This window comes from Phalaenopsis equestris, unplaced genomic scaffold (genome assembly GCF_001263595.1).
Source record: "Phalaenopsis equestris unplaced genomic scaffold, ASM126359v1 Scaffold001343, whole genome shotgun sequence".
Classification (NCBI taxonomy): domain Eukaryota; kingdom Viridiplantae; phylum Streptophyta; class Magnoliopsida; order Asparagales; family Orchidaceae; genus Phalaenopsis; species Phalaenopsis equestris.
The window spans coordinates 818033-845834 of NW_018165782.1; the positions used below are offsets into that span (position 1 = coordinate 818033).

At 35.6% G+C, this 27802-nt stretch overlaps 1 protein-coding gene across 2 annotated transcripts in view; it reads left to right on the plus strand.

The window, feature by feature from the left end:
* Positions 1 to 3030: 3030 nt before the first annotated feature.
* The window catches only part of LOC110034063, a 57595-nt gene continuing 32823 nt past the window's right edge, over positions 3031 to 27802 (plus strand). Inside the window, exons 1-5 of one of the 2 annotated variants that reach the window (XM_020738310.1) lie at positions 3031 to 3444; positions 21759 to 21849; positions 21960 to 22044; positions 22239 to 22323; positions 24440 to 24509. In XM_020738310.1, the coding sequence (XP_020593969.1) occupies positions 3311 to 3444; positions 21759 to 21849; positions 21960 to 22044; positions 22239 to 22323; positions 24440 to 24509 (465 nt within the window). In that variant the 5' untranslated portion in view covers positions 3031 to 3310. The remainder of the gene's footprint in view (positions 3445 to 21758; positions 21850 to 21959; positions 22045 to 22238; positions 22324 to 24439; positions 24510 to 27802) is intronic. The other variant, XM_020738311.1, reaches the window with a different exon arrangement.

Here is a 27802-nt window from a genome sequence, read left to right on the forward strand (position 1 = left end):
AACTCATATTTTTGTTTAAAGCTACTAAAAATAATAGATATGTGCACTGAGAGAACTCAAATTACCTAACCTTTCTGTAATATAATAATAATAAAAAGAAATTTGAGTGAGGTGGAAGTTGAGCGCAACTCTTAATGTTTTATAGACCCAACCTCTATCTGTTGAGATTATCCTTATTATTCAATGAGGTATTTCATGGTTCAAATTAGCTTGCATTTACTATTAGCCTTAATATTGCTTTATAAATTGGATAAGAAATCATTTTCATGCATTGAATCCAAAAATTTACAATGGATCACACCCACTGAGTACAAATGAGAAGAATAGAGAAAGAGAGAGAGAGGAGGAAAAATATAGCACACAATAAAAGAAGTTTTGAGGGGGTAAATTTAGTAGTTCTTTCTTGTAGAAATGATCCCTATTTATAGATTATAGAGACCTCAAATAAAATTAAATGTTTATCTCTGTTTTGATAGGAATATTTCAAGTAGTTATTACATATTTTTATATTTGTTATCTGGGATCCTTTAATATATGTAACTGACATTGACACCATTTTATATTCAATACTGCTTTAAGAGGTGTGTTTAATGGCTCACTAATACTATCATTAGTTGCCTGATAACCGTTTGGTCTGCTGAAAGGTCCTCGGTTGGCTGTAAGGTCTTCAATCGACCTTCTTGAGAGAGTCCTTAGAAGAGGCCACTTGTCGTCAAGGTGAACTTTGACCATCAGACAGAGGCCATATCAACGTAAGAAGGAAATAAGAAAAAAACATTGATAGGGTCACTTAAAGATTTTATTAATTTGATAAAAGATATGCATATGCCTTACATAAAGGATTCTATATCTCAAGTTTATACTTTGATCCTTAGTTATAGGTATATGTGCAGGCAAAATGTTACATAAAAGCCTATATATAAGTAATACAATTTAAAGTATAAAATTTAAGTTAATTAATACTTAACATTAAATAAACTTAGCTAGCTTGTAGCAAAGAAGCATATCTTAGCTACCACGTAAAAGGTGAGTTTATGTGAAGGTATCAGTTGATGTTGATTCAACATGCTTTAACAAGTATTTGTGTTGAATGAATGGGATGAATTTAGCAAAATAAACAATGAAGTTGAGTAATCATGTGATTTTTGTTGACCAACGTCGACCACTTCTTATGACTATTGCAGCCAGAATAGAATGGTTTTACCTAACAACAATATTCTTTTTTACACTGTATATTGATAAATGCAATGTTCACTGTAAAACTGTAACCCGGTTATGAGATAAGGGGTTTAGTCACCAAATACGACATATGCGACTAACTTATTACTAAAACTTTCAGCTACAATCTTTGTGGCAAACTGATATTATTGTAGCCCCAAACAATGGCCTATATAGGCAACTATTACTACAATTTCTAGATACAACCCCCCAACTACAATCTATATGATCAACTACTAATATAAGTTTCAACTACAATATTTGTGGCTAAATGAGGCTATTGCAACCTCCAACTACGGACTTCGTTGCCAACTGATACTATTGTAACCCCTAATTACGACCTATGTGGCCAATTGACGTTATTGCAACCACTAACTACCATCATTGCGGTCAACTACTATTATAATTTCAAATATCGACATTTATGGCCAATAATTATTATTATAGATGAGAACTACATATGTTATAACCAAATTATGACTATTATTGCTGAATTACTATTATACATGTCTTATTATTAGCTTTATAATTCCATATTCTCTAATTTAGGAAAAGAGTACACTTATACATGTACAATCAGATAGGGGTTACTCTTATCGGGCTAGGTTCCGTGATTTTTCTCCTTTCTATGGTTTTTTTCACGTAAAATCCTTCATGCTTCTTCTGTTACTTTGATTTATCTATATGTGTGCGCTGCATCTTACTTCAACGCTAAGACATTAAATTATAACTCTACCACCACAAATCTTTTTGCACACTAAAATACTAAATCAAAATTATTAAATTAATGACAAGCATAGTTCTTTTGTTCATAAATTATACTCTAAATAGTCTCTATATTTATGCAACCCTTGCTATAAAAAAGCAAGAAAATACCTTGTCAAGGTGGATGATTTCAATGCCTTCTTAAGCTGTGGTGGCATTGGTTATGAAATGAGATTATTAATATAACAAATAAGGTTCCACCACTAAAGAAGGGTTTGCACTTGAGACTTCCATGACATATAGTTATTAAAAGTGAATTTTTATGGCACTCGAGTGCTTGTGTTTATTTTGTGCTAGATGATTTGTGGTAATAAATTGAGAGTTTTCAATGCATCAACTCTGTATGAAATTTAACAAATACAATTTATTTGAAGACGATGACTAAGAAATTAGAGTCATTTTACATTTTTTAAAGTAAACCTTTAGTAATTGCAGCTAATATGTAAAACTTAATTTGATATTGCTAATTTTAGATTATTTTTTTCAGCATTTAAGAGCCTTAATGACCTTATAATTTAGTGATCTTAGATCACCTTGATTCCTTTCATTGAGACACTCATTTTAAGCACAAATATGCATTATTTAAAGATTATTTTATCTCTTAATTAATATCATAAAATTTTAATCACACTTTAAATGCTTGATTCACATTTTTTTAGACTCAAATTGGAACACTTTTAATATTAGTAAAATCATCTTGTACTTCAATTATAAATTTATTGAAATCAAAATTTATATGATATTGAATTCAATTGAAGAAAAATTCAATTAAATTATTGCATTGAGATTTATACATGATCAAGTGAAATGTGGCATGCCAAGATTAATGATCACTATATAAACACAAATTAGATACATGCATGTACAATTGCACAATAATGTGCAAGTTAATTAAATATAATGTATTGCAATTACAAAGCATGAAAATAAACGTTAATAGATCCTTTGTACCGCAACGTGGACACCAAAGGCAGCAAGAGAAAAGAGGGTAACGCGCTCTGCAGGGACAGCGGACCGCTGTGGCTTCATCCCTAAATTGCTGTTGTACTTTAGTTTCGGCCTGACGAAAGCGAGCTGGCGTGAAAGGCAAGTCGAAGGGTTAAAATAACCTCTTATCGCCATTGGTTTTCTGGAGCAAAGAAGGGCGGTATTCCTCTGCGCGACCACTGGCAGTTATTCCTCAGCAGAACACACACACACAGACACAGGGCTTGGGATAGCTCGCAGATATATAAATCTAGCAGAGAAAGAAATCGAGCAGAGAGGGGGAGGGTTCGGGAGGAAGAGAGGAACCAGGAGAAGGTGGTGGTGTTCAAAGAGAGGGGGGATGGAGAGGAGGAAGGCGATGACGTGGGCAAGGGTGGGGAAGTCGGTGCAGGCGGTATTGGCGCATGGAATGTTATTCTGCTTTACGATCTTCCTCTCTCTCAAGACTGACGGCCGCATGCGTTACTCGTGGTGGTGGGTTCCGCTCCTACTATTTTATCGCTTTAATTGAATTGAATTTGTGGGGAATGCTGTAGGTTCTTAGTTTTCTTCGGGAACGTGAATTTGCGTGTGATTTGGTTTCTTCGCCATCGGTTAGGGTTAGTTTTTGGGCGGGTTGTGATGATTGGGATTTTATGTATCGGTCTTTGCTGAGGTGTGTTGCGACGGGTGATTTGGTCGTGCTGATTTATCCGAGCTTGAGTGTTGTTAATTTTGATTCTCTTCGGTGCTTTGACGTTGCATTCTGTTATAGCCCTAGTTTTTGAGTTGTTTCGGCGACTTTAGCATCAGGCGAGCGGCCTTTTGTTAACTAGGCTTTCCTGCTATTTCATCTCTTAATCCGCTTGAATCAGTGATAATGTCTTGATTGGGTTCTTAAATTTTTCAGAAAATGCGTTTTTGCGCATAGAATTGGATTCCTTGCTTTCTTTAAGGGGCAGTTGAAGTGGGATTTACTTGTCGTTCTCTGCTGGTGTTTTTTCATTGGACGATTAGGCTTAGCTGGAGGATTATCTGAGGAATGAATGTTTATTTTCTATTCGATGTCTCTGGGTTGCATTTGGTAATAACCCTAATTTTTTTTAGATGTGTTGGCGACCTGGATGCTTCAGTTGAGCGGCCTTTTTCCGACGTGGCTCAAATTATTATTATTTTTATTTACTGCATTTGGGTTTCATTGGATAATGGCCCTATTATTGAAGTGTAGATGACTCGGTGCTTCTGGTTAAGCAGCGTTTGTTAAATAGGTTCTCTTGGCTAGTTTTAGTCAGGTTGATTGTAAACATCCCTCATTAGGCATGTACTTTTTTTGGACATGATTGTAAAGATTCTTTTTTTGATAGATGACTACGCTGAAAAGGTTATTTGGAGGGCTGCAATCTGTTCTTGCGTTGTGCTGGTTACTAGAAAAGCTTTGTTGCTTAAATGTGTTCTCTAAAATCTGAGCAGTTGGATCTTTGTTATTTTATCAGAAACAATAGACCTTTTTTGTATTATTAAAATGGCATTAATTTTGATGTTAGTTTAGTCTTCCCATTGTTAAAATTGCATGCCCTGATTAATACTTCTAAACTGTAATTAAAATCTATTGAGCTGATTATTTTTGGACATTTAAATTCATTACTCCACTGCTTAAAAACATGAAGTTATATCAAGGCAGGTTACTTCAATTTAATTAATATTATAGTTTAGTATTTGTGCTGCAGTATTTAATATTTCTAGTTCAACTCCCTCTGCCCCACTGTCTTTCAGGAGAAAGAGGTAACATGCCAGTGCCTTTTTTTTGACTTTTTTTACATTTACCAGCATTAATTTAATTGAGAATCCTTTCTTCTGTGACAGGACCCTTCTGCTATAACTTCTTTTGTTTTTGTGTGTGTTGTGTTTAACAAAGCCATTTGACTTCATCAGTTTGCTTGGATTTTCCAATTTTTTATTTTCATTCCAGGAAGGTCTCAATTTTACATTAATTATCATATTAGGATGATAAAATGTTTTTCTCCAAGGATATTTTCTTATGTTTTTCTTGTTAGTTTACTTTTTTTTTTAAATTTTTTTGGGGAGTGCGGAGGTTATTGAAAATTATGACACACTTTTCATGCAGAAATACCTTGGGGATCCCTGTTTTAAATGATGCCAATATTCATTTTCAGGGTACTTATTGGCTATTTTGGAGTTTCTTGCATTTGAAAAGCTTGTTTTTGTATCACTAGTCTTCACATGTTTGATGTACTGTCAAATCAAAAGGTTATTTATTCGATTGTCAGAAGGCAGCAAAACTAATGGAGCTGCAAGTGAGTTAGTTAGCCTGTTAACCTTAGTTCTTAATATAACACTCCACTACGCCATCATACCTTGCATCATATGATGCAGCACAACCAACAAAATTGTTTCTAATGATTCATTTTTAATAGTCCAAACTTGAGCTGTTGAAACAAGAGATAAAGGAGCTTAACAGGGCTCATTTTCAACTCTTGTTTTCTGGCACATCATCAATTATGGTCGAATTTGCTTGTATTATTTTAATTTTTAATTTAGTTTGGATTGCAGTAAGAATAAAGATTGATATATATTATGTAATCCTCAAAATCTACCTAACTATCAAAACTATCGGTGCTATGACACGGGCTAACAAAATTTCAAAGTGATAAATGATTAGACATTTTAGTTATTAGAGTAACCAAAAAGTGTTTTATTAGGAATACATTAATGTTAAGACCCTCAAAGGTTTTCAGTTTTCTCTAATGTTCAAAAAGCTTCTTGGGAGTCTATCAATCTTTTGTGGCTGTCACAATTCCACTGAGAAAGACTCAACATATTATTTTTATGGTATTTGGGATATTAGAACTAACACAATAAATGAAGATACTGCACAACACTATAAAAGTCCTTATTATACCACATCTAATATCTATTACATTAAACAATGATCATAAAGTTCCCAATGTTAAATGGTGGTTATTAGTCTTTATGTTTTATGTTAGCTATGACTTCCTAATAATTTGTGAAGGTAAACACCTGCCGGTGCTAACATTTGTTGAACCATTAGCTTGTCTTCCATGAAGGACTTGATTACTATTACGATAGTTAGATCTCCCAAAGGTGTTTGGCATAACTAACTTCTAAACATTATTCAACACTTCTGTTCCTATGTACTTATTATTGTTCCACTCATATTCTTTGTAAAGCATACATTATGTACTTAAGATTTATTCATGCTACAATGGATTTTGGTCATTCGAAAGAAACATCCTAAATTCTTTGTTCATCATTGTACACACTTTTATTATTTTTCTCTCCTTGTAGATAACCTTGTGAATGATCTTTTTCTCAGATTCTTTATCACCAACTTTTTGAATGAACACTCTTGAGAATGAGAATCAGTCTTTCACATTTTCTTTAGGCTTTATATTTCTATAAGAGTTATGTATTGGGATTTCATTGAATGGCTATGAATAAAATTTTTTGTTCTTCTATGAGGTTCCTTTCCCCTATGGTTGCTTGAGGATTTATTTCTTTCTTCGTGCTAAAGATTCAACACATTATGAGGATTTAAAATATTAAGTTGGAGGAATCGTTTTTCTTTCTATTAAGAGTCTAGAATAGTTGAAAAAATGATGATTTGAGGCAAGGCAGTTGATGAATATCTCTGTCAATTTTAATTGTTTAATTTCGGATGTGATTTAAAAAAACCAGTTATTAGTATCTCAGTTTGTAAATGATCTTAAGGTGGATGCATGACTTCTTGAATGAATGTCTAAGACGTTCATCTGAAGTCTTAGAATTGGACATACACTATACTATTCTTCTAGAAACAGTGGTAGTCAGATTATCACTAATAGAGCAGTTCGTCATAAAGTCTTAGAATTATAAATACACTATACTTTTGTTCTAGAAACAATGCCAATCAGATAAGCACTAATACAACTGGTCATCTTTCTCTATTAAGTCAGCTGTTGTGTGCCTTCCAGTTAAACTTACTCCTATACCTTCTAGAAATCCTAATAAAATTGATGAATCTATCTATAGGTACTAAAATGGTCTGTTACATGTGTTTAAGAAAATATTTAGTCTTCTTATGTCCTCAATGACAACAACAACAATAATAAGCCTTCTCCCACTAATTGGGGTTGGCAATATGAATCCTTTTTCTCCATTGTGTTGTTTCAAGTGTCATTTTTTCATTTAATTCTAGTAAATTAAGTTCATTTTTTTAACAACATTCCCAAGTCTTTTTAGGTCTTAACATAAGAAATCTAAAACATATGCTTTCCTAACTTGGTCATCAGATGATTGACGTTTAATATGACCAAATCATCTAAGATAACTCTCTCTAATCTTGTCTGTCACTGGAGCTACTCCAACCCTTTCATAGATATATTCATTTTGCATTATCTTTCAAGTGTAAAGTTTATCATGAATCAAGTTTTTTTTTTTTTTTTGGAACTTTATCTAGTCTTATTCACAAGAAAGATATTATCAACAAAAAACATACACAAAAGTAAATCTTCTTGTAATGTCTAGTAAGAACATATATAACTAAAGCAAAAAAGATATGGACTTAAAGTTGATCCCGAATGTAATCCAACTGCAATAGAAAAATACTTAATGAATCCTCCTTGTGTTTGAACAAAAGTAACAACTATAATATACATATCTTTAATGAATTGAATATAAGCAATCGACACATTTTCTTTTTAGAACTCTCCAAACTATTTCTTGTGGAGCTTTTCATAAACTTTGTATAAATCAATTAAAATCATATGTAGATATCCCTTACTCTTTTTGTATCTCTCTATCTAACCTTTCAATAAATGTATAATTTCCATGGTAGACTTGCTCGACATGAATCCAAACTGACTTTTTTGGGAAATGTTTGTATCATGCCGTAACCTTTGTTCAATTATTTTCTATCCTAACTTTAATGTACGACACATTAAATTAATTTCTTTGTGATTTAAAAATTCTTGTGCATTGTCTTATTCTTAAGAATACGAACTAATAGACTCTTTCTCCACTCATTTGACTTCTTTTTAGTTTTTAAAATATTAATAAAAAGTTTAGTAAGCTAAAAATTTCTCAGGTCTTCTGCATATTTTCACACTTTTATGAAAATACCATTAGATTTATTATCATTTTTACATTGCTTTTTAATTAAAGCCTTCTCAACTTATATTTTATTAATGTGATGGTAAAAATTAAAAAAAATATTATTTATGATATTAAAATTGCTAAAATCGATCAGATTTTCACAATCTCAATAAAAAACAATTATCAAAATCAAACCCACTTATGCTAAATATCATTTTATAAGAAAATTACTTTTTAATTTTTATCTTTAATATATTTTTCTTAATCTAAATCTTTATTTTTCTAATCTCTTTAACTAATTTTTAGATTGCACTCATATAAAGATCGTTAAAAGCTTGTTAAAAGTAGTTTATATTTTACTTGAACTAAAAGCTAGTTTACATTTTTATTGAACTCATATATTTTATTTGAATTAAATCTTTCATCATATTTAGTATCTAATTTATTATGAAGATCTTTAAAAATAGAATTTTTAGCATCATAAATAATTCTTTTAGACTCCCTATGGGCCATCTTATATTTTTCCCAATTCTTCAAAGTTTTATATTTAAACCAATTTTTATAGCATAATATTTTAAGTTTAATATTTTCTTACACATTATTATTTCACAACAAATTATTTTTATTTATAAGAATTTTTCCTTTTGATTTCCCAATCAAATCTTTTGCATTTTGCTTAATAATGCTCATTATTTTATTTCACATAGTATTAGGTTCTTCATGAACATCCATAATTTTAAGTTCTTGAAGTTTACTAATAATAATAATTTTAATTATCTTTTTAGTTTCTTTATTTGATTCTATGATAATATTTTGTTGTATTTTTATTTTACAATCATTTATCTTAAAATTTAAAATCAATAATCAATGTTGGATACTTAAATTTTTACTTGAAATTAATCTTTATAATATCGACGATATATTTTTTGTATATGAAAATAATTAATTTGTGTTTTATTGGATATATTATTATAAGATAATGTGCTCATCTCATGCCTTTTCTTAAATAAAATATTAGCAATACAACATTATAATCTAAAGTAAAATTTAATATAACTACCTTCTTTCATTAATCATTTCAAAAGCATAGCCACGATTAACGTTTCCTAAATCTTTTTAAATATCCCATAATTTTTTTTTTTCTTCAAGTGATATCATTTGTATTAATTTCTTTTAGGCAATTCCAAAATTTTTCTTGTAAACGTATAGCCAAACCTATTTGGGAATTATAAACACTTATAACATATATCAACAATAATCTTTGGAACTATAATTCCCTCTGTAGTTCTATTAATTTTTATAATATTATCTTTCAAAATCTTATTTATAAGTACACACTCCATTTCCTGTGCCGGTCCTACTTGAATGCCAAAGTTTAAAATCCAAGCTATCAATCTTTTTAGCATTTTTTCTAACTCATTTTTGAAATACTTAAAATATTTATTTTTTTATGAACCATAATATTTACTAATTTCATTAATTTATCTGTGATAGTATTTATATTTCAAGTTATTATCCTAATATTAGTTTCAAGGACCAACTTATTTGCCCTCATTTATCCATAATGTGGGAATTCTTCTTTAACACTACACCAGGGTGCCGATGCAGTTGTCATTGCACACTTTTTCATTATTTTAGGCAATACAACATATTGATTATAAGAGATGCTTTAGCATTGACATTATGATTTAAAGGATTTATGATACAATTTTTTGAATATTAGAGTTAACCAAACAACAATAGAAATACCGGATTTTATTGCAAAAATCAAATAGGAAATTACAACTAACATACGAGAATCTGAAATCACAACAAATCACAATACAAACTCAAGCTTTGGGTAGATCTAAGGATGGCGGTAGTGGTTGGCAAGGTTGTGAAAGGTGGGGAAACATGGATGGAAAAGCTTGTTGGCAGGTAGAAAATAGCAGGATAGTCGTTTCCCTGGTGCCCTACATCAAGCCAACAAAAAGGAGCGATGTGGGAGATCTCGGGGTGATGGCAACATGGATGGAGGGCTGAACTGGTGGCGGCAGGAAAGTGGAAGGGCTGGACAACAACCACAATGAAGGTGTAGGGCTGAATAGTAATGACAAATAAGAGGAATGACATGACAAGAAATTTACAAAAAAACAACAAAAAGGCTGCTCTCGAGGCAGACCTGTAATGAGGACAAAGTTGTGATAGCGAAGCGGGAAGGATGAGAAAGGGTATAAGGAGGATACACACCACCTAGTGACCAAGATATAGTCAAAACATCATCTAGAACTCTATGATACAACATTTGAAGGGAAGAAGAGATGTCAGGGACTATCTTAATACAAAATGCCCAAAAAACTAGACCTAAAGCATTATAAAAGCTATTATATAATAATTGGATAATTAGGGAGGGCCCAAGAGGATTGGTTGACTGCTGAGCATCGAAAAAATATGGTCTGGTTTCGTTCATGCACAAAAAAATGGGTGCCACTGATCTTTGCAGGATAAATCACGCTAGGACACAATCCCGCTACTGCTTTGGACGCCCCACGCAGCGCGGGAGGGACACCCGCGTCAGTCTCCCAATGTTAGGAAAGCCTCAACCTCTTCCGTAGATGTTTTTGTCTCGTCATAGTAAGGAATCAAGTCAACCTAGTTTACGATATCAAAAATGGCGTAATCTCCCGTTAAGTGTGTCCTGAAAATGTTATCGTTTCAAAGCATATCCTGATATAATCAATATTCATCCTTTTTTAGCACAACCTGATATGGAGTTGCGGATTGATATAGGTTTCATAAAGTAACTTTGGAGCAATTAAATATGTAATTTTCTTCTTCTGCCCCTCTTATTCGGTAGGGTGCATCCGGTAAATAAACTTGTCGGGAGAAACTAACTTTGGAATGAAATCTGTGACAAGCTGGACAATTCTCAATAGCATCCACTTGAGAGAGGCTTCTTTTTTTTTTTTTTTTTGGGGGGCCGGGACCGGGATCCTATTGTAGGATGTTCTTTCTCGCGATGATTTGAATGCAAATTCCATTGTTGCCATTGACCCCTTTTATTTTACAATTTGTGAGTGGATACATTGTTGAATTGAATTTAATACTCAAATTACTCCATTTGATTTTCGAAAAGTAGCTCAAAACCTTCTCTATGACATGTTCAATCTCTCTAAGTAGGGGCAACTCAAGAAGTAAATTATATATATGAAAAATCGTGAAATTTTCTTATATGGGGTTGTCTTGTGCCTAGTATCAGCTCCTACTCTAACTCATGACACTTTTGGACATTAAATGACAGCCCTACTGATGCTCTTCTCGATGCCTGCAAAAAGATTGTTCAAGAGACAAAGCTTACGTACTTTATATTAATGCCCATTACCTCAGGCTGACTTCCTTTTAGAATCACTACTGTTAATTCAACTGGAGTCACTCTCATGGGATCAACTAGAATCGTTGTCTCTCCCTCATTGATTAGTAGTTCAAAATACTCTTTGAATCTTTTTTTTCTCCGAAATCAGTATTTATTTCTTCTACTGTTCCCTGATTAATGAAAGAGATCATTCCCCTAACTGTGCAATATGCGCAAATTCATGTCACTTGAAACATTTTCTGGCTGGATGGATTTGTGAATGCATATTGGTTCCATTGGTTCTCCACCATGAACTAGTGTCTCCTTAGGTGAGGTCGGCTTTGATGTTTCATTGGGTGTACTCTCACTGCTTGATGCTTGGTTTGAACTCTATCTGTAAGATGTGACGGTCATCCAAGGATGTTGTTGGAACTGGCGAGGCCTTATGCACATATCGTACCTATACTATGTGGGCAGGTATTAGTGCTACGTTTTCCTTTTCATCTTGTTGAATCAGGTAGTAATTTTACTTTTCCTCACTTGCTGTCAAAGAATCTTCAAGTTCTCCCACAAAAAAAGATGCAGTCTTCCTTAACTTCCTCACGGTTAGTTTCATCATTTTGTATGGCGGAACGTCCTAGTACTCATGGACATGCTCAACTGTCCAGAGCCACTCTATGAACTCTTCTGGAACTTTATGGCCGTTAAAATATGGCAAATTCTTTTTTACTACAAAATTATCAATTTTTTTATATCATGCCAATTTTTCGGGGTAGTGATTCTTCATCTCTGAAATTTGCTCGGTGAAAAAGATTCATTATATTTTTTTTGATCTAGCAAGTCATTGTGGCTATGCGTGACCCATCTCAATTACCTGATTTTGAAGGTTGTAAAGCCTTTATTGTAGTTGGAGGATTTCCCGCCACATATCCTTTTTAAAAGGTTCCTGGACATCTCATTGGATTTCATATAAATGTCATTGTGGCATTTCCTTACGAATAGGTTACTGACAAATGTCTCTTGAGTGGCGTTGTTTGAGTTTGGGGGTGGGTAGGTGGGAAAGAAAATTTTTGGGTGGAGGTAGGTTGGCTATGGATGTATGCTAGAAACTTTAGGATATGACTAAGATCAGACTACTCCTGAAACCAAATGATATCATAGTTAACAAAACGACTATTTAAAAATCAATCTTTATTACGGAAATTTAATAGGAGATTACAACCAACATACAAGAATTTGAAATTTCAACTACTGACAACGCAAATTCAAGTTAGTGGCTATAGATACAAGGCTGGTTGTGGTTGGCATGGGTTTGAAAGGAGGCACGAGGGTGGAAAAGGCGGTTGACAGTCAAGAAACAACAAGACGATTGTTTCTTTGGTGCCAGAAAACAAGCAAACAATAGGGAACGATGTAGGCGGGGTGTCAGGGGTGATGGAAACAAGGATGGAGAGCTGAAATGGCGGCAACAAAGAGGAAGGGCTGCATAAATGCGGCTAGGCGTGTCAATTCGGGTCAACGTGTTGTGTTTTGATCTGATCCGAAAATGACTCGACCAGAACAAAGTCAACTCAAGCCCGACCGAAATAATAAACGGGTCGAAAATTAAAACCCGAACCCAAGCTTGATCAGCTTACCCGAACTTAACCCGAAATTTCGTGCTTATTCGGGTCATGTTTGGATTTTTGGGTTCAACCTGAATCCGACCCAAATAATAAGCGTGTCAAATTCTTTGTTCTGAACCCGACTCGAAAAATATTTGGGTCCTCCCTACAACAAGGAGGGAGGCATGGGAACAAAGTGGGAGGGATGTGAAAAGGTATAGGGAAGATACACATCGCTCGAAGACATAACTGAGCACCACTTAGAACCTTAAAATACATCCCTCAAAGTAAAGAAGAAAGTCAGCTACTATCTTGATACAAAATACCCAAAAGCTAAATCTACAACATCATAAAATCAAATGTATAACAATATGATGACTAGAAGTGACCCAAGAGGACCAGCCGGCTCAAGAGCATAAAAAAAACCTAGATCTTTTCGGTCCAAGCACGGAATATGGGTGCTGCTGATGTTCACTAGAAAAAATTGCATGTAGGGCGAGATTCTACCTCGACTTTGGAAGCCTCATATCATTGCGGGAGGGACATGTGTGTCATCCACCTTTTGCATTCGTGATTCACATTGACAATGCTTATATTATAGTGGCTTATAAACTTTAAAGTTTGAAGAATTTGAGGGCAATGAATTCCTTTTTTATAATGATTTGATTGAGGCATAATATAATTATTTAATATCCTTCATGATTTATTCTCATGGATGAATTTGAGCTTGAAGTAGAAATTGAAACTAAAATGGAAGTTGAATCTTAAAATTAAACCAAATCTCTTAGCACTTCACCTTAGCCATTAAACATTTTATAGTCGCTTCATTTTCTACTCATGTATGCGATGATTTTTTTGCATTGCTTCTTGAGCATTTGCATGAATTATATTTTACTTTTCACATGGATTTTCTTTTATCTGATAAAAGACACATTATTAGCTGAATCACTCATTCTAGAGAAAAGTTTTTGTGATGAACTGTTAATTAGTTTGTTTATTTTATACATGATATATATTTTTTCTATTTATCTAATATTAATCAGAGCCATAAAGCCATATTATATTTAGAGTCAGCCAAGGTGATGTGGGACCTTTCCCGCACAGTTACTTCACGGTACTATGTTTACTTTAGTACAGCGGGAAAATATATTGCGAAGGGCCATCGAAACAGTCTCGTTTTTCTTCTTATGCTTTCTTTTCTATTATCTTTCATTTTTTTCTAGTCCTTTATTATATAAGTGTTATATTTGTTTTTGGAAATCTTTTTTTGGATTATTTTATGTCAGAACAGTTGTTGGGCGACTTGGCGTCCCAACTTTTTTGTTCCAGGACTATATCTAAAGGCGAGGAGGTGCTCTGACTGTAAGTCATCTGAGGTGATAACCGTCTTTCAAGAGACGAGTTGTGCTCCATATGTAACTTGCTCCTGCGGGGATATTTATCCTGTTTCCCCCTTCCAACTCCTCCTGTCACTGCTGCTGCTTCCATCCACCTGCATTGTTACTTTTGTTGTCCCAGCCCCCCATCTCTGATGCCGCAGCCTTGCAAGCCCTTCCCTCGCTCTGCAGCCATATGGCGACGCTGTCGTAATCTCTCAACTCCTCTCTTTATTGTCGTGAGCCTACTCGAACCTTCCAACGCCCCACCACCTCCTTGCTACAACCACCTCACCATACCTATTGTCGCCCTACCTTTCCGTCATCCAATTGCCAACCGATGCAGTCCCTTGTTGTCTTCCGACCATTCCCCCACTTTCATGCATGTTTTTCCTCCTTAAACCACAACGCCACCACCCTTGAACTAAGCCATAGTTGAGTTATTGTCATGTTTTTTGCTATTTCGTAGTTTTGAGTGTCTTTAGTTGTAATCCTTATTTTATTTCAGGAATAAAAGTTGCATTTCAGTTTTCATTTGGGTTAACTCCGGTATTATTTCGCATCAGAGCCATATTAAACCTAGTATCAAGTGGGCTACTGTGGGAATATATAGAAATGATGTGGAGATAGAGATGAGATGCATGTTGGAATATATAGAGACGATGTGTCTATTGGAGTATACAATGATCTGAGAATGAAGGTGGACCTATTAGATTTTGAGGGAGACATGGATCCAGATGTTTTCCCCCATTGGATGCAGACTGTTGAGCGAATTTTTGATTACAAGGAGGTGCCGACTGTCAGAAGAATGAAACTTGAAACCATCAAGTTGAAGAAGAATGCTTCTTTGTGGTGGGAGAACTTGAAGAGGGAGAGGCAGAGAGAATGATGAGACAAAATCGCTTCTTGGGAGAATTTGAAACGGGAGATGCATCAACAGTACATGCCCTTGCATTACCACCAATATATTTTCTTCAAGCTCCACTATCTGCTACCGAAGGAGCTATCAGTGGAGGAGTACATGATAAAATTTATGAAGCGCGAGCGAACGAGATGGAGAAACACACCATAGACAGATATTTTGGAGGCCTTAGCCTGCCATCAGTTATGTGGTTCAGCTATAACCCTATTGGACATTGAGTGTGCGCGGGGCTTGGTGGTGGACTGGCCGGTCCTCATGGGAACGGTGGTTGCTGCCCCCTTCTTTCCCTTCTTCATTTCCCACCCCTTTTTTCCATCTTTCCTTCTTTCTCTCCCTTTTATTTTCTTCCTCCCTTTTCCTTCCTCACTTTTCCTTTCTCTCCCCTTCACCTTTCCTTCCTAAGCACCTTCATATTTTAAATCCCTACATGAAATCTGAAATTCTAATTCTATTCTCCTTTCTTATTTTAAAACCCTTTCCTAAAATTTGAAGTCTCCTTTTATTCTTCTTGCTTATTTTAAAAGCATTTTCTAAAATATGAAATTTCTTTTTATTCTCCTTATTTTAAAAGCATTTCCAAAAATTTGAAATCCTTTTTATTTTTCTTTCTTATTTTGATTTTTTTTCCAAAATTTGAAATCATTCATAAATTAGGTCAAACCTCTTTATAAATAGGAAGTGATGTCTTAGAGTTAGGGGTCTTATTTTTTATATTAGAAATCAGGTTTTAGTCATGATATTTTATCTTTCGAGAGCTGCATTCGACTTTGAGGTAGTGCTCTGGCAGTCCCTCATCCGAGGTGGTGATTGTCTCCATGGGTTTGGGTGGTGTTCCGGCTATAGCTTGACTATGACAAGATATTTGTCTATCTTTCTACTCTTTCTGCTGCTGTCCATCCGTTTCCCAGCCCTATAGCAGACCACCGCACCTTTTTCTCAAAAACTCTCGGCTACTGTGCTCGCTCCAACCTGCTGCTAGCCTTCTCCCAACAATATTGCAGCTCCCCATACTCATCCCAACACTCGGCTGCCCTTCCTGAATAACCCAACATTGCTGTCTATCTGCCCAAAATTCCTCCCAACACTCAGCTAACCCACTTGCAGCAATCTACCTCGCTGTCCAGACCTTTCCCATTGCTGCCAGCACTTCCCCGCTCGCTGTCCACCCTCTAAACGTGTTGTCGAGCCTTCCCTGCTGTTGCCTCACCTTCCCAGCTTGCCACCCTACCTTCTAACCTACCTCCCAGTCTCCCAACAGGCCTTCCCTCCACCTTAACCTACTGCCTCCCTCCTCTAGTTCACCTTCCAACCCATGCCGACCCTTCTCTTGCATTCACACTTGCTTTCCCTAAGTTTATGGATCTACTCGGCCAACCTCCTTTGCCCTTGGGGTACACTTTCAAGGTGTTGGCTTGTGTCTTTGTGTTTGTTTGTCATTTATTTCATGTTTTGAAGGGTTTGTGTAACCGATTTCAAATTCAATAATAATATTTGTGTTTTTTTTGTGGTTTGGACTTTCTCCTCCAGTATTATTTAGTATCAGAGCCAGCCCAACCCTAGTCCCATCCTAGGGTTTCTAGCATCCGCCCTTGCCAAATAAACCACAACAAGTTTTTTCTGATCTTTCTTTCGTATATATTTTTTCTCTTCTTTCTTTCCTTCCACAGATCCCAAAACCGTCAAATATTCCTTCAGGAAGGAATATGCTCGAGCCTAACCGGGAAGAGATACGGCTAGAACTTCGTCGCCTCCAACAAAGGCTTATGGATATTGAAGAAAAAATCTAGTGGGAAGTTACCCTCGACCGTGATCTGGAAGGTCGAAGTGAAAACGGAAAAAATATGAAGATGAAGCAGGAAACACAGTGGTAGTTTCTATCAACTTATTACTGTCAAAAGTTGCAGATTCTAGCTTTTGAAGAGGAGAAACCGTTTCACCAAACGAAGCCCAATGCTATTATCCAACGAAACTAATCCGCAAGTCTGTCGCAGCCATAAAATGTTGCATGTGCCACAAATTTGCACATGTGGAAGCAGAATACACAACCATGGGAGTGTCTGTTTCACGAAGCAGGGCCTTATTGAAACCTTGGGGTAAAGAAACTGCAGACATTAAAGAGCAATTCAAATGATAATTTTTATCCGGTTATGTCTTCCCCCGTGGAACCCCCAAAAGTTTTGACAGATGAAGTCGAAGCTCTTCCAACCCCGGGGGACTAACGCTGGGCATGGGGGAGGACCGATCAATCTTCAAGGGAAGGTGGGATGCTCCCTTCTTCCCCCTCTTCATTTCCCTCATCTCTTTTTTCTTTTTTCCCTCCTTCCCCACCATTTCCTTTCTCTCCCCCACACCTTTCCTTTCTCTCCCTCACCTTTCTTTTCTCTACCCCTCACCTTTCCTTCCTAAGCACTTTCTTATTTTAAATCCTTTCCTAAAACCTGAAATTTTAATTGTATATTTCTTCCTTATTTTAAATCCCTTTCCTAAAATTTGAAATATATTTTTATTCTCCTTGCTTTTTTTAAAAGATTTTCCTAAAATCTGAAATCCATTTTTATTCTCCTTATTTATTTTAAAAGACTTTTAACTTTTGAAAATCTTTCCAAATTTAATAGTCGTATTTTGAAAGCCTTTCCAAAATATGAAATCATTCTTAAAATAAGTCAAGCCTCTTTATAAATAAGAGGTGATGTGCTTAGTTTGATATCTGAAATGAGGTTTTAGCCTTGACTTTTTTCCTTCAAGGACTGTATCCGACATCGAGGTAGTGCTTCAGCTATCCCTCATCTGAGGTGGTGATAGTGATGTTCCGATTGTAGCTCGATCACGAAGAGATTTTTATCTATCCTTCTACCTTTCCTGTTGTTGTCCACCCGCTTTCAGCCCTACAACAGGCCACCTCACCTCTTCCCCAACAACAGTCGGTTGCTGTTTTCTTCCAACTTGCTTCTAGCCTTATTCTAGAAGGCCGCAACTTGAACAACCCAATATTGCCGTCTACCTGCCCATAATTCCTCCCACATCTAGTAGTCTGCCTTGCTTTCCAGGCCTTTACCATAGCTAATAGCGCCTCCCCGCTCGCTGTCCACCCTCCGAAAGTACTGAGGGGCCTTCTCCGCTGCTGCCCCACCCTCCCAGCTTGCTACTCAACCTTCCAAAGTACCTCCCAACCGCCCGTTAAACTTTCTCGCCACCTTAACCTGCTGCCTCCCTCCTCTAATTTACCTTCCCACCTCTGCCGACCTCCATCACCATTGTGATACACTTTCGAGGTATTGACTTACGTCTTTGTGTTTGTCGTTTATTCCATATTTTGAAGCGTCATTATAATCGATTTTAAATTTAACAGTAAAATTTGTGTTTCTAGGCAATCACTGCTAGTCAGACAACCACCCACAGTTGGAGACCTTAGGAGGACCACACCTCAAGAGTGGAGCATAGTGGGCAGGATCAGGAGAGAGTCACCCCCAGTTAGAAGATGCCTAAAAAGAGTAGCATGCCCGTTATAATCCCATTTAGGAAATACTTCATGCTTGATACTTTTGGACACATTGCTTTTAGTTGCACAATGAGCCGAGTTGTGACTCTCACTGAGCAGGGGGCAGTGGAGAAAGTTAGCGATGAGGAAGTAACTGAAAAAAAGGGCGAGGAGTACAAGCTTCTATAATATGTGGGCGATATGCTTTTGGTTTGACGAGTCCTTTAGACTGAGGTGACAAGGGAGCAATGATGGCTTTACCACAATATATTCTACACTCTTTGCACTATGAAGATAGCAACAAGAATGTGGTAGTTGAAGGAGAGCAATATTATCATCGCTGGAGATAGCAACAAGAATGTGATGTCAACATAGAAGGTGAACTAGTTGAGTATCACGACTCAGAGAATCAAACTAGTTGAGTATCACGACTCAGAGAATCCCTAATCATATTTTTATGACAGGTTTAAGGAGAGTCAGATCAACATTGATAAGATGTGTCTTGTAGAGTTTTTGATTGGGAGACATCTGCATGATCAGATTTGGTGCGATGTGGTGCCAACCACCTTTTGCTGAGGAGACTGTGGCAATATTATCGCTAGATTCAACATGATTGGTATAAGATCACCTACTCATTTACCAAAGGTGGCAAGTGCATAGTCCTACATTCTGCAGAGTTCAGATTACAGGCGCTCTTGCAAACAGAGAGACATCGGGAGGATAAGTCCTAGTGATGACCGAGGACCGTGAGAGAGAAGAATCAGTATTAGACACAGGACATTCAATATAGAGTGAGCTTCAGGGCATCTTGTTCGTTAGCTTGCCAGCCTGACAACCACCATTCAGGGAGATTTAGATTGTTCTCACCTCGGGTCTGGTTGAACCAACCTTGGGTTGCTTTTGGAGAATTCGACATAATACATTGGACACGAAAGTGTTGTTCAGCTTAACAGTGTATCCCAATATGGTTGGACTGATATGGATGTTTAATTGCAAGTGGGAAAAACTCATGTGCTTTGGGGGATAATGCATTCACTGGTGGGATCCAGATGTTTATTGGGCCACAGTCAAAGACCCCTTAATCTTGGGAGATTACAGTAGCTCCTCTACTTTCAACTTGCTGATATAAGCTTCGTTAAATGAGGTCAAAGCTTCGTCAAATCTCCCTCAACCCTAGTAGATTGACGCGAGTGCTTTCCACATAGTCTTCTCACGGTACTGTAGCTGCTACAGTATCGCGGGAAAATATATCATGAGTGACGCCGAAACAGTGTCATTTTCCTTATGCTTTCTTTCCTATTATCTTTCATTCATTTTTGGGCCTTTCTTGTATATTTGGGTTTAAAGGTCAAATTTTGGATTATTTTTTGGCAGGACAATCGCCGATGTCTAGGTTTTCCCGTTCTAGGGCTGTATCCGAAGGTGAGGAGGTGCCTCAGCTGTAACTCGTCCGAAGTGGTGGCCGTCTCCCATGAGACGAGTGGTGCTCCGGCTGTAGCTCATTCTTGTGGGGATATTTATCCTGTTTTTTCCATCCAAATGCCAGCTCCATATTTTCCCTCTCTCCTCCTTGCTGCTGTTGTTGATCCCAACCTCACTGTTTTCTCTGTTCCGTCCCCACCTCGCTGTTTTCTCTGTTCCATCCCCACCTCTGCCGCCATTGCTCAGCAACTAGTTTCTTTTGCTATGTCCTGCCATTAGACATCATCACCATAGTTCAACAATCCCTTCCCTCGTTGTTTTATTGCTGTCCAACCATCCGACAATGCCACGTAGCCCTACAATTCCTCTTCTTGCTGCCGTGAGCCTATCAAACCCTTCCAATTTCCAACACCTTGCCACCACCTCATTGCTGCAGCCACCTTACCATATCCTACTGTCAACCCATTTTCCTGACATCCGACAGCCAACTGCAGCCATCCTTTGCTGCATTGCGACCATTCCTCCACTTCCATGGGTGATTTTCCTCCTTAAGCTGCAGCACCACCACCCTCGACTTAAGGTCTAGTTGTGCTTGTATCGTGTGTTTTGCCATTTCTTAGTTTCGAGTGACTTTGGTTTTAATTCCTATTTGATTTCAATAATAAAAATTACATTTTTGTTATCATTTGGGTTTACTCTGGTATCACGAGGTCTAATATTTTTTTAAGGTTTTTCCTTTCTAACATTAGAATTTATCATTCTTTTAATGCAGTTATGCAGCCAATTCGAGGGACCATGAAAGCGCAAATTGTTGTTGTTGTTCTTTTTTTTATTTGTTTCTATAGTTATAATTTATGCATGTCAGGATATGCTTCTGTTTCTTTGATTGGCACTTTTACTGGTAGCATTTGTAGATGATCCATCCGATTCACTATGGAGATATCATTTTCCTTCAATAGCTTCCACGATTTTATTCTTCAGAGGAGAGATCTTTCAGCATTAGAAGATGCGATACATTACAATTAGTTAATTTTTTTGTAATGCCTCCATTTTTACGGGTCTCACCCTATGCGTCAACCTAGAAGATAAAGATATTGGAACAAGCCCTTATTCAAGCCTTTCTTGGCCCATTATCTTTTATGGAAGATAATCTTTATGTATTTATTTTCATTTCTAGGTTTAGCCTGGATTGCAATATGGATACTGATTGTTTATCCTTGGTCAGACTTTATTTTTTCTATAAATGGGACTTCACGCATTGCATTTTCGATGAATGGTTATGAATGACAATTTGAGTGCTTCTCTAGGATTTTTTACTCCTATGAATGCTTGAAGATTCATATCATTTTCTTCTTTTTGTTTAAGAATTCAAACACCTTGTCTTCAGGACTTGATGACAGCAATATGAGGAATTGCTTTTTTTGTTTTTATCTATCTTCCTGTGAATTTGTGTTGTGCAGCTTTTCATCTTCTTGAAGTAAATGGTAACATTTTAGCAATCAATAGATCAATAACAATACATAACTGATTTTATCTTGCTAATGCAAGTATCTCAAATTTATAGGATAATTTTTACCCCTCTTTGGATCTTTCATGCTGCTGTTGCAAGAGGAAGGTTCTCCTTACCAGCTCCCGCATTACCTCATGATCGTCAAGTATGCTTTGATTTACTTGTTCTCTTTTGAGAATTGAGCCTTGTCCTTGCACTGAATCAAACTTATAGTTATGGTAAATATGTGCTTGAACTGATCTTTATTGTACCCAGTGGGCACCTTGCCATACTCTTGTCGCAACACCACTACTTGTGGCCTTTGAGCTACTTCTTTGTACGTATCTCGAGAGCCTCAGAGGTAAATATTACAGATTCATGCACCAAAATATCACTCAATGCATTCACTGTAGAATTATCTCTTTAGCAGAATGAGTCACATTTGGTTGTTATAGAATTTTTGTTATGGAATGCATGGTAAGACCTTTCATTTAATTTACCATATTTATTGGTTTTTGATCCATGCCTCATTTCTTATTGTTGATTCATTTACAGTCCATGAATCTGCAGCCATGAGCTTAAAGATTGTTTTTCTTCCACTTTTGGCTTTCGAAGTAATTATTCTTCTTGACAACTTCAGGTACATTTTCACCTACTTTTTGCGTTTGAAGTAATTATTCTTCTTGAAGAAAGGTTCATTGAAGTTTTGACCGAACATAACAAGAAGGAAAAGCAAACTAATATATTTGGAGTTGGCTTTTCTTAGAGGCTTAAAGGTTCCCTATTTATCTTTAGAGACCACGTGTTGGATTTTCTTAAAAGCTTAAGTGTTCTGTTTTCCAGCATTGTCATGAATATACCATTTTGATTTTAAAGTTGGATTAGTTTGAGAATGTTGGTGCCTTCCACCCGATATATCTAGAAGTCTACTTCATCTTATCTTGCTCTGATTCTTGGAAATTGTCATTTTTTATTTGCAGTGGTCGTCATCCACATATGTATTCTCTTACCAATATTAGCGTTGTTCTAATGAATCCTTCTCCATTTGTTTTTGTTGAAAAACTTTGGAAACGTTTTCTTGAGTGCTCTTCAATCTGATCGTGTTGAGTTGGATAAAAAATGTCTTTTCCTATGGATACTGCTTGAACTGTTCTTATAATGTTTTCCAACTGTTTCTACATCATAATGTCTCCATTAATTTGTGTGTTTAAGGTCTTAGTGATGAATCAATCTGTTGTAAATACTTTTAAAGCCTTTTCTGAGCGTCACAGATAAAATTGATAAATCAAGAGGCCTCTGTAAATATCCGTTTATCCTTTTGGAAGGAAAATAAGCTCTTCTTGAAGTCTTCTTTACAATGTGGTAGATCTTCACCTTATAACTTCAAAAAGGAAAATAGCAAACTCATCTTTACATATTAAAAGTTACTTTTTTTCGAATGTGTGATTTCCTTGGTTTTCTGAACCAGTACGCTTTAGATGGGGTGTGATTGTTTTCCGAAGACCATTCTGTCATGATATACCCAGAAATCTTCTGGCATTTTGCTTCTCAATCTTGGAAACATTTTTATATTTTTGTAGGTGTACTTTCATCATCATCATTTTCATCAGTGGCCTTCTTGCAAACTCTCTTTACACCTTCTCCATTTATTTGATTTTTTTATGAACATGGTTGATATCTTGTAGGCCTAGATTAAGATATATTGATAGCACAAGGTGTAGAATTAGTGATCTACTTGCAGCCTAAATCTCTGTGGCAACCCTCTTTGCCCCCACTTTATCTCTCTCTCTCTCTCTTTATATATATATATAGTTATAGTTATAGTTATAGTTATGACTGCATCTTTTGATTATCTTTCCAGTTCTATTCCACATATTAGATAGCATAAAATTCCCTTTATATGCACTTTTAATGTTCTAGCTCTTAGTCTGTGTAATTTAAAAGTTCTTAATAATCAAACTATACTCTGGAAATAAAATGATAGTCTAGATGAATATATAACCGCGTCTCAAGTTATTCAACTGGCTGCTTTCGGATTTTAAGGCTTATTCACAAATACAAGTAGATGCATGCAAAATATGTTTGTGCATTACTCATATAATTTATGCATCCAACAAATTTTATCCCTTCATTTACTCCTGAATGCTGACAAACAATTGACCAGGACTAGCTGAGCAACTACTGATTTTATTTCCCAAAGCTAAATCCATTTATTGATGCAAAAAAGGTTTTAAGAAAATTCTTTGTTGCTTTGACGATGAAATCTACTTATGAATCGGTTTAGTATTTTTGTTCTGTAATCTAATTAAGAAGTGATAATACTTGTCGATTTCATGATCTTTAAAAAATGCAATGATTTGTACTATCCAGTCTGCATGTGCATCTATTTTTTATGAACTGGCGCATGAGCAGTTGTACTTCTAAATTAAATAGCAAAGCTATTTAACCTTTTTACAACTAATCGTATGTGCTCGATGTCAAAGAAATAAGATTTGCTGAAACTGGATTTAAAATCTAATTTAGAACACAAGCACAATGAATATACATATAATTTACTCTAGTATGGATTAGATGAATGATGATGCTGATACTGTTCATGGGAACTTACAAATTGTAAAATCTAAGTAGCATTTATAATCTGATTTGAGGAATTGATTTTTTTGGTGCCGTATTATTTTGTTTGCTATATGACATTTGTCATTTAATTCGGTAAAATCTTCCGTGAATTCTTTTTTCTTTTTTCACCTTTTATTCAGAATGTGTCGAGCTCTAATGCCCGGAGATGAAGAAAGCATGAGTGATGAGGCTATATGGGAGACACTTCCTGTAAGTTTATTAATGCTATATCTGCAGCCTTTTTTATATGTTCTTAGAGCTTTTAATGCGCTGATTTTCTACGGATGTACTCTTACTATCTAATGTTATAAATAGTTAATACTTTACATTCATTGAACTAACACTCAGGTGGGTTTCAATAGGCGCATTTTACTAGAGTCAGAAATTGTTTTGATCTATCAATGAAGCAATTGATCCATCTTTTTTCTATACTGATGAGAATAGACTTTATATTGAAGAATTCCCACAGCCTTCATTTAAGAAGCGTCAGGCAATATGGAAGGCGACGGATAATCAGCAGGAATGGGACCTCTGTGTCAGATAGAGGTTACAAATGCCTACTGCATCTGTTTGATTTTCCGGGAATTATGTACACACTGCTTTGTTGCTTTAGCATTCGTGCAAAATTCTTGTATTTTTGACTTAATTTATAAGAATTTATTGAATTTAAAAAATGTACAATGAAGCTAGGAAGCTACTATGGAATGAATGAAATTCCTAAAACTGGCTTAAGATGCCACGCAGGGTAATGAAATGCAAAATATGCAGAAAAAAAATTGAATGACAAATAATTTGACATATTCATGTCTCTTATGAGAAGTTGGCTGATAATCAGCTGGAAACGGCACCTAAAGGCAAATCAAACCATAAAATCTAGGGTTAATTTAGGACAAAGCATGCTGTCACAAGTTATAGTATCACGCCTTTTTAGACTAACAGCCAATGTTGAGAGTTTATGCTAACCTCGTAACTCTGATCAACCTAGAATACTGGAAAGAGAAGATAGTTGAGAGAAATAGAGTAGAACAAAGTATTATTGAAATCAACATCCAACATCCCACCATTCCTTTTTTGTAGTCAGATGTGGACATGAAAACTATAAGCAGTCATGAAGATTAAGAAATCAGTTTCATTTATCAAGACAAACACTCACTATTGTTGATGAGCCCTTGTATGTTATTATGTCACCTCAAATAATCAACCATAATGAGTATTGGTAGACCCAAACTTGAGCTGTTTGCTTGACATTTTTGTAACATATCGTGCAAGGCATTTTTTTGCAATTACAGCTTTTACTATTGATGACAATGAGGCTAACTTTGACCCATATGAACACAAACTCAATGTAGTTTATTAGAACCGCCTTCACTCAAGCTAGAGGTTTCTATTCAAGTTCCTTAAAATTTAGCCTATCCATATGGTCAAATTTCTACCAACAATGCAAGTCTTAACATGTTTGCTTTATTTAACTATAGCACAAAAACTGAATCTCTATTACATATATTTCTCACAACAAATTATCCTAAAATCAAAAGGAAGCAATAAAGTTTTATTCTTGTCTTTTACTTTTTTCTTTCATGAGTAGTTTGCAGTTACCATCTAGAAATGGATCAGGAAATAACATTGTTTCATGAGTAGGCTTGTTATCCATCGTTTGTCATCAAAGTTGGAAATGACGTTCCTTTTCAGAGTAGGCTCAATAGCCATCATCTTACAATTTTTGGCAATGAGAGAGAAAAGGCATTCCTATCCCCAATATGCTCTCATAGGCCAATTGAAATTGTTACCAATTGCTTGAGTTAGTTTTTTATGATAATTGATTCCCATTTTCCGAGCATCTAAAATTGAACAAATGAACACTGCAATAGGTAGCTGTAAATCTTTTACTCACTAATGAACACCGCAATCCCCCCTACTACAATAGCAAGAATTCCAACCCTTACTCTGTAACAAGAGGCAAACCTTGCCTCAACTAACTGAGCCTGGGGAACTTCAGAGGCTGTGGAACTTTTAGTTTACTATATGCAAATCACTTGGCAAGAAGACAGTTGCAAAGGTTCTCGCGGATGACTTTAATGGTATCAACTCCTCTTTCCTGCAGACAAAGGCATGCATGGGTTAGTTTAGGTGAGCCCCATCAGAATGAGAAAGGATGATCGCTGTATGGCCAAGTATTTAATAGAAGGTAAGGAAGAGAACAAACTCAGCTCGACGCATTTACACCCCTACCGTAGGTCCCATAGATAACAGTAAATTTTTTATCAACAATGTAACACCATCGATATCAATAGCCAGAGGTAGTGACAAAAGGATTGATGACAACCACACAAAAATGCGAGTGCAGGTGGAAGAAAATTTCTAAAAAATCTCCCAGATAAATAAGAGGCTGCTGCTATAGACTACTTCTGTGTGTTTGTGTTGAAGGTGTAGTTTGAATACCTTATGTCAATATGTTTCATTACTTTAATTCAAAATTTAATTATCTCATTTTATTCATACTTATTTTCCACCTACATTTGCCATATGCTTTGTTAGTTAATATACTTTTTTGCTTCTAAGAGCTTGTGAAATATTGTTCTTGTTTTGATTTAATTATCATTATTAATCCTATCCCAACTTTTTTTGGCAAATTCATTCTAATATTTTTCTTCACAATCGAGTCAAGTTGTGGTGTATGACTTGCAGATGACATTTAGTCACTCTTTGCACATTTGGCATCATTAACAGGTTAAGTTGTAGGCCTCCATTGACAAGTATGCCATAGCAACCCTTGCCTATTTTTAGAATAATTGGGTTTAGATTTTTTCTCGTCATTATTGAGGAATGCCATAGCACTTAAAATATTAAAATGAATTAATTTCATGAAATTTAGCATTTTATGTTTAGCTGCCGAACTAACATTCAAGTTTGAGATTGACAGAGTTGATTTTCTTATGTTTGATTTAATTTTTTTTTTTATCATTTTTATTTTTAATGTCATATAGCACTCTAAGGCTATCATGACTTTACGTATAATTTATAATAATTTGAAGATGACAAATAACTTCTTTTTAACAAGGTGGTTTGTTTTTATGGATCTAACATTTGTGATGGAATTTAGGGAATACCACTTCTTGGGAAAATAATTTCAAAATTATACAAACGTAGACAATGTGGCATTGGCTTGACGTTTGGATGCATATCATTCAAAACAAAAAATACAACTAGTTAGTCAATTGCTACACATGATATGTACATATTCTTTCCTTGTTTGAAATGCTTAAACATGTTATTTAATTATTTAAAGTTATTAACTTATTTAAAGTGAAATGTTTTGGTGCATGTATTTTTTTGTATGACAATTCAAAGCGGCTAAATATTACTGAAATAAGTGAAAAGTTGGAACAATTGTGAATACATTTAGCATATAAAGAGGTTAGGATTACCAGAACTAAAAATAATAATATTATAAAAATTTTAATGGGTGTAAATTTCGTGTTATATTAACATTTATCAATTGATTT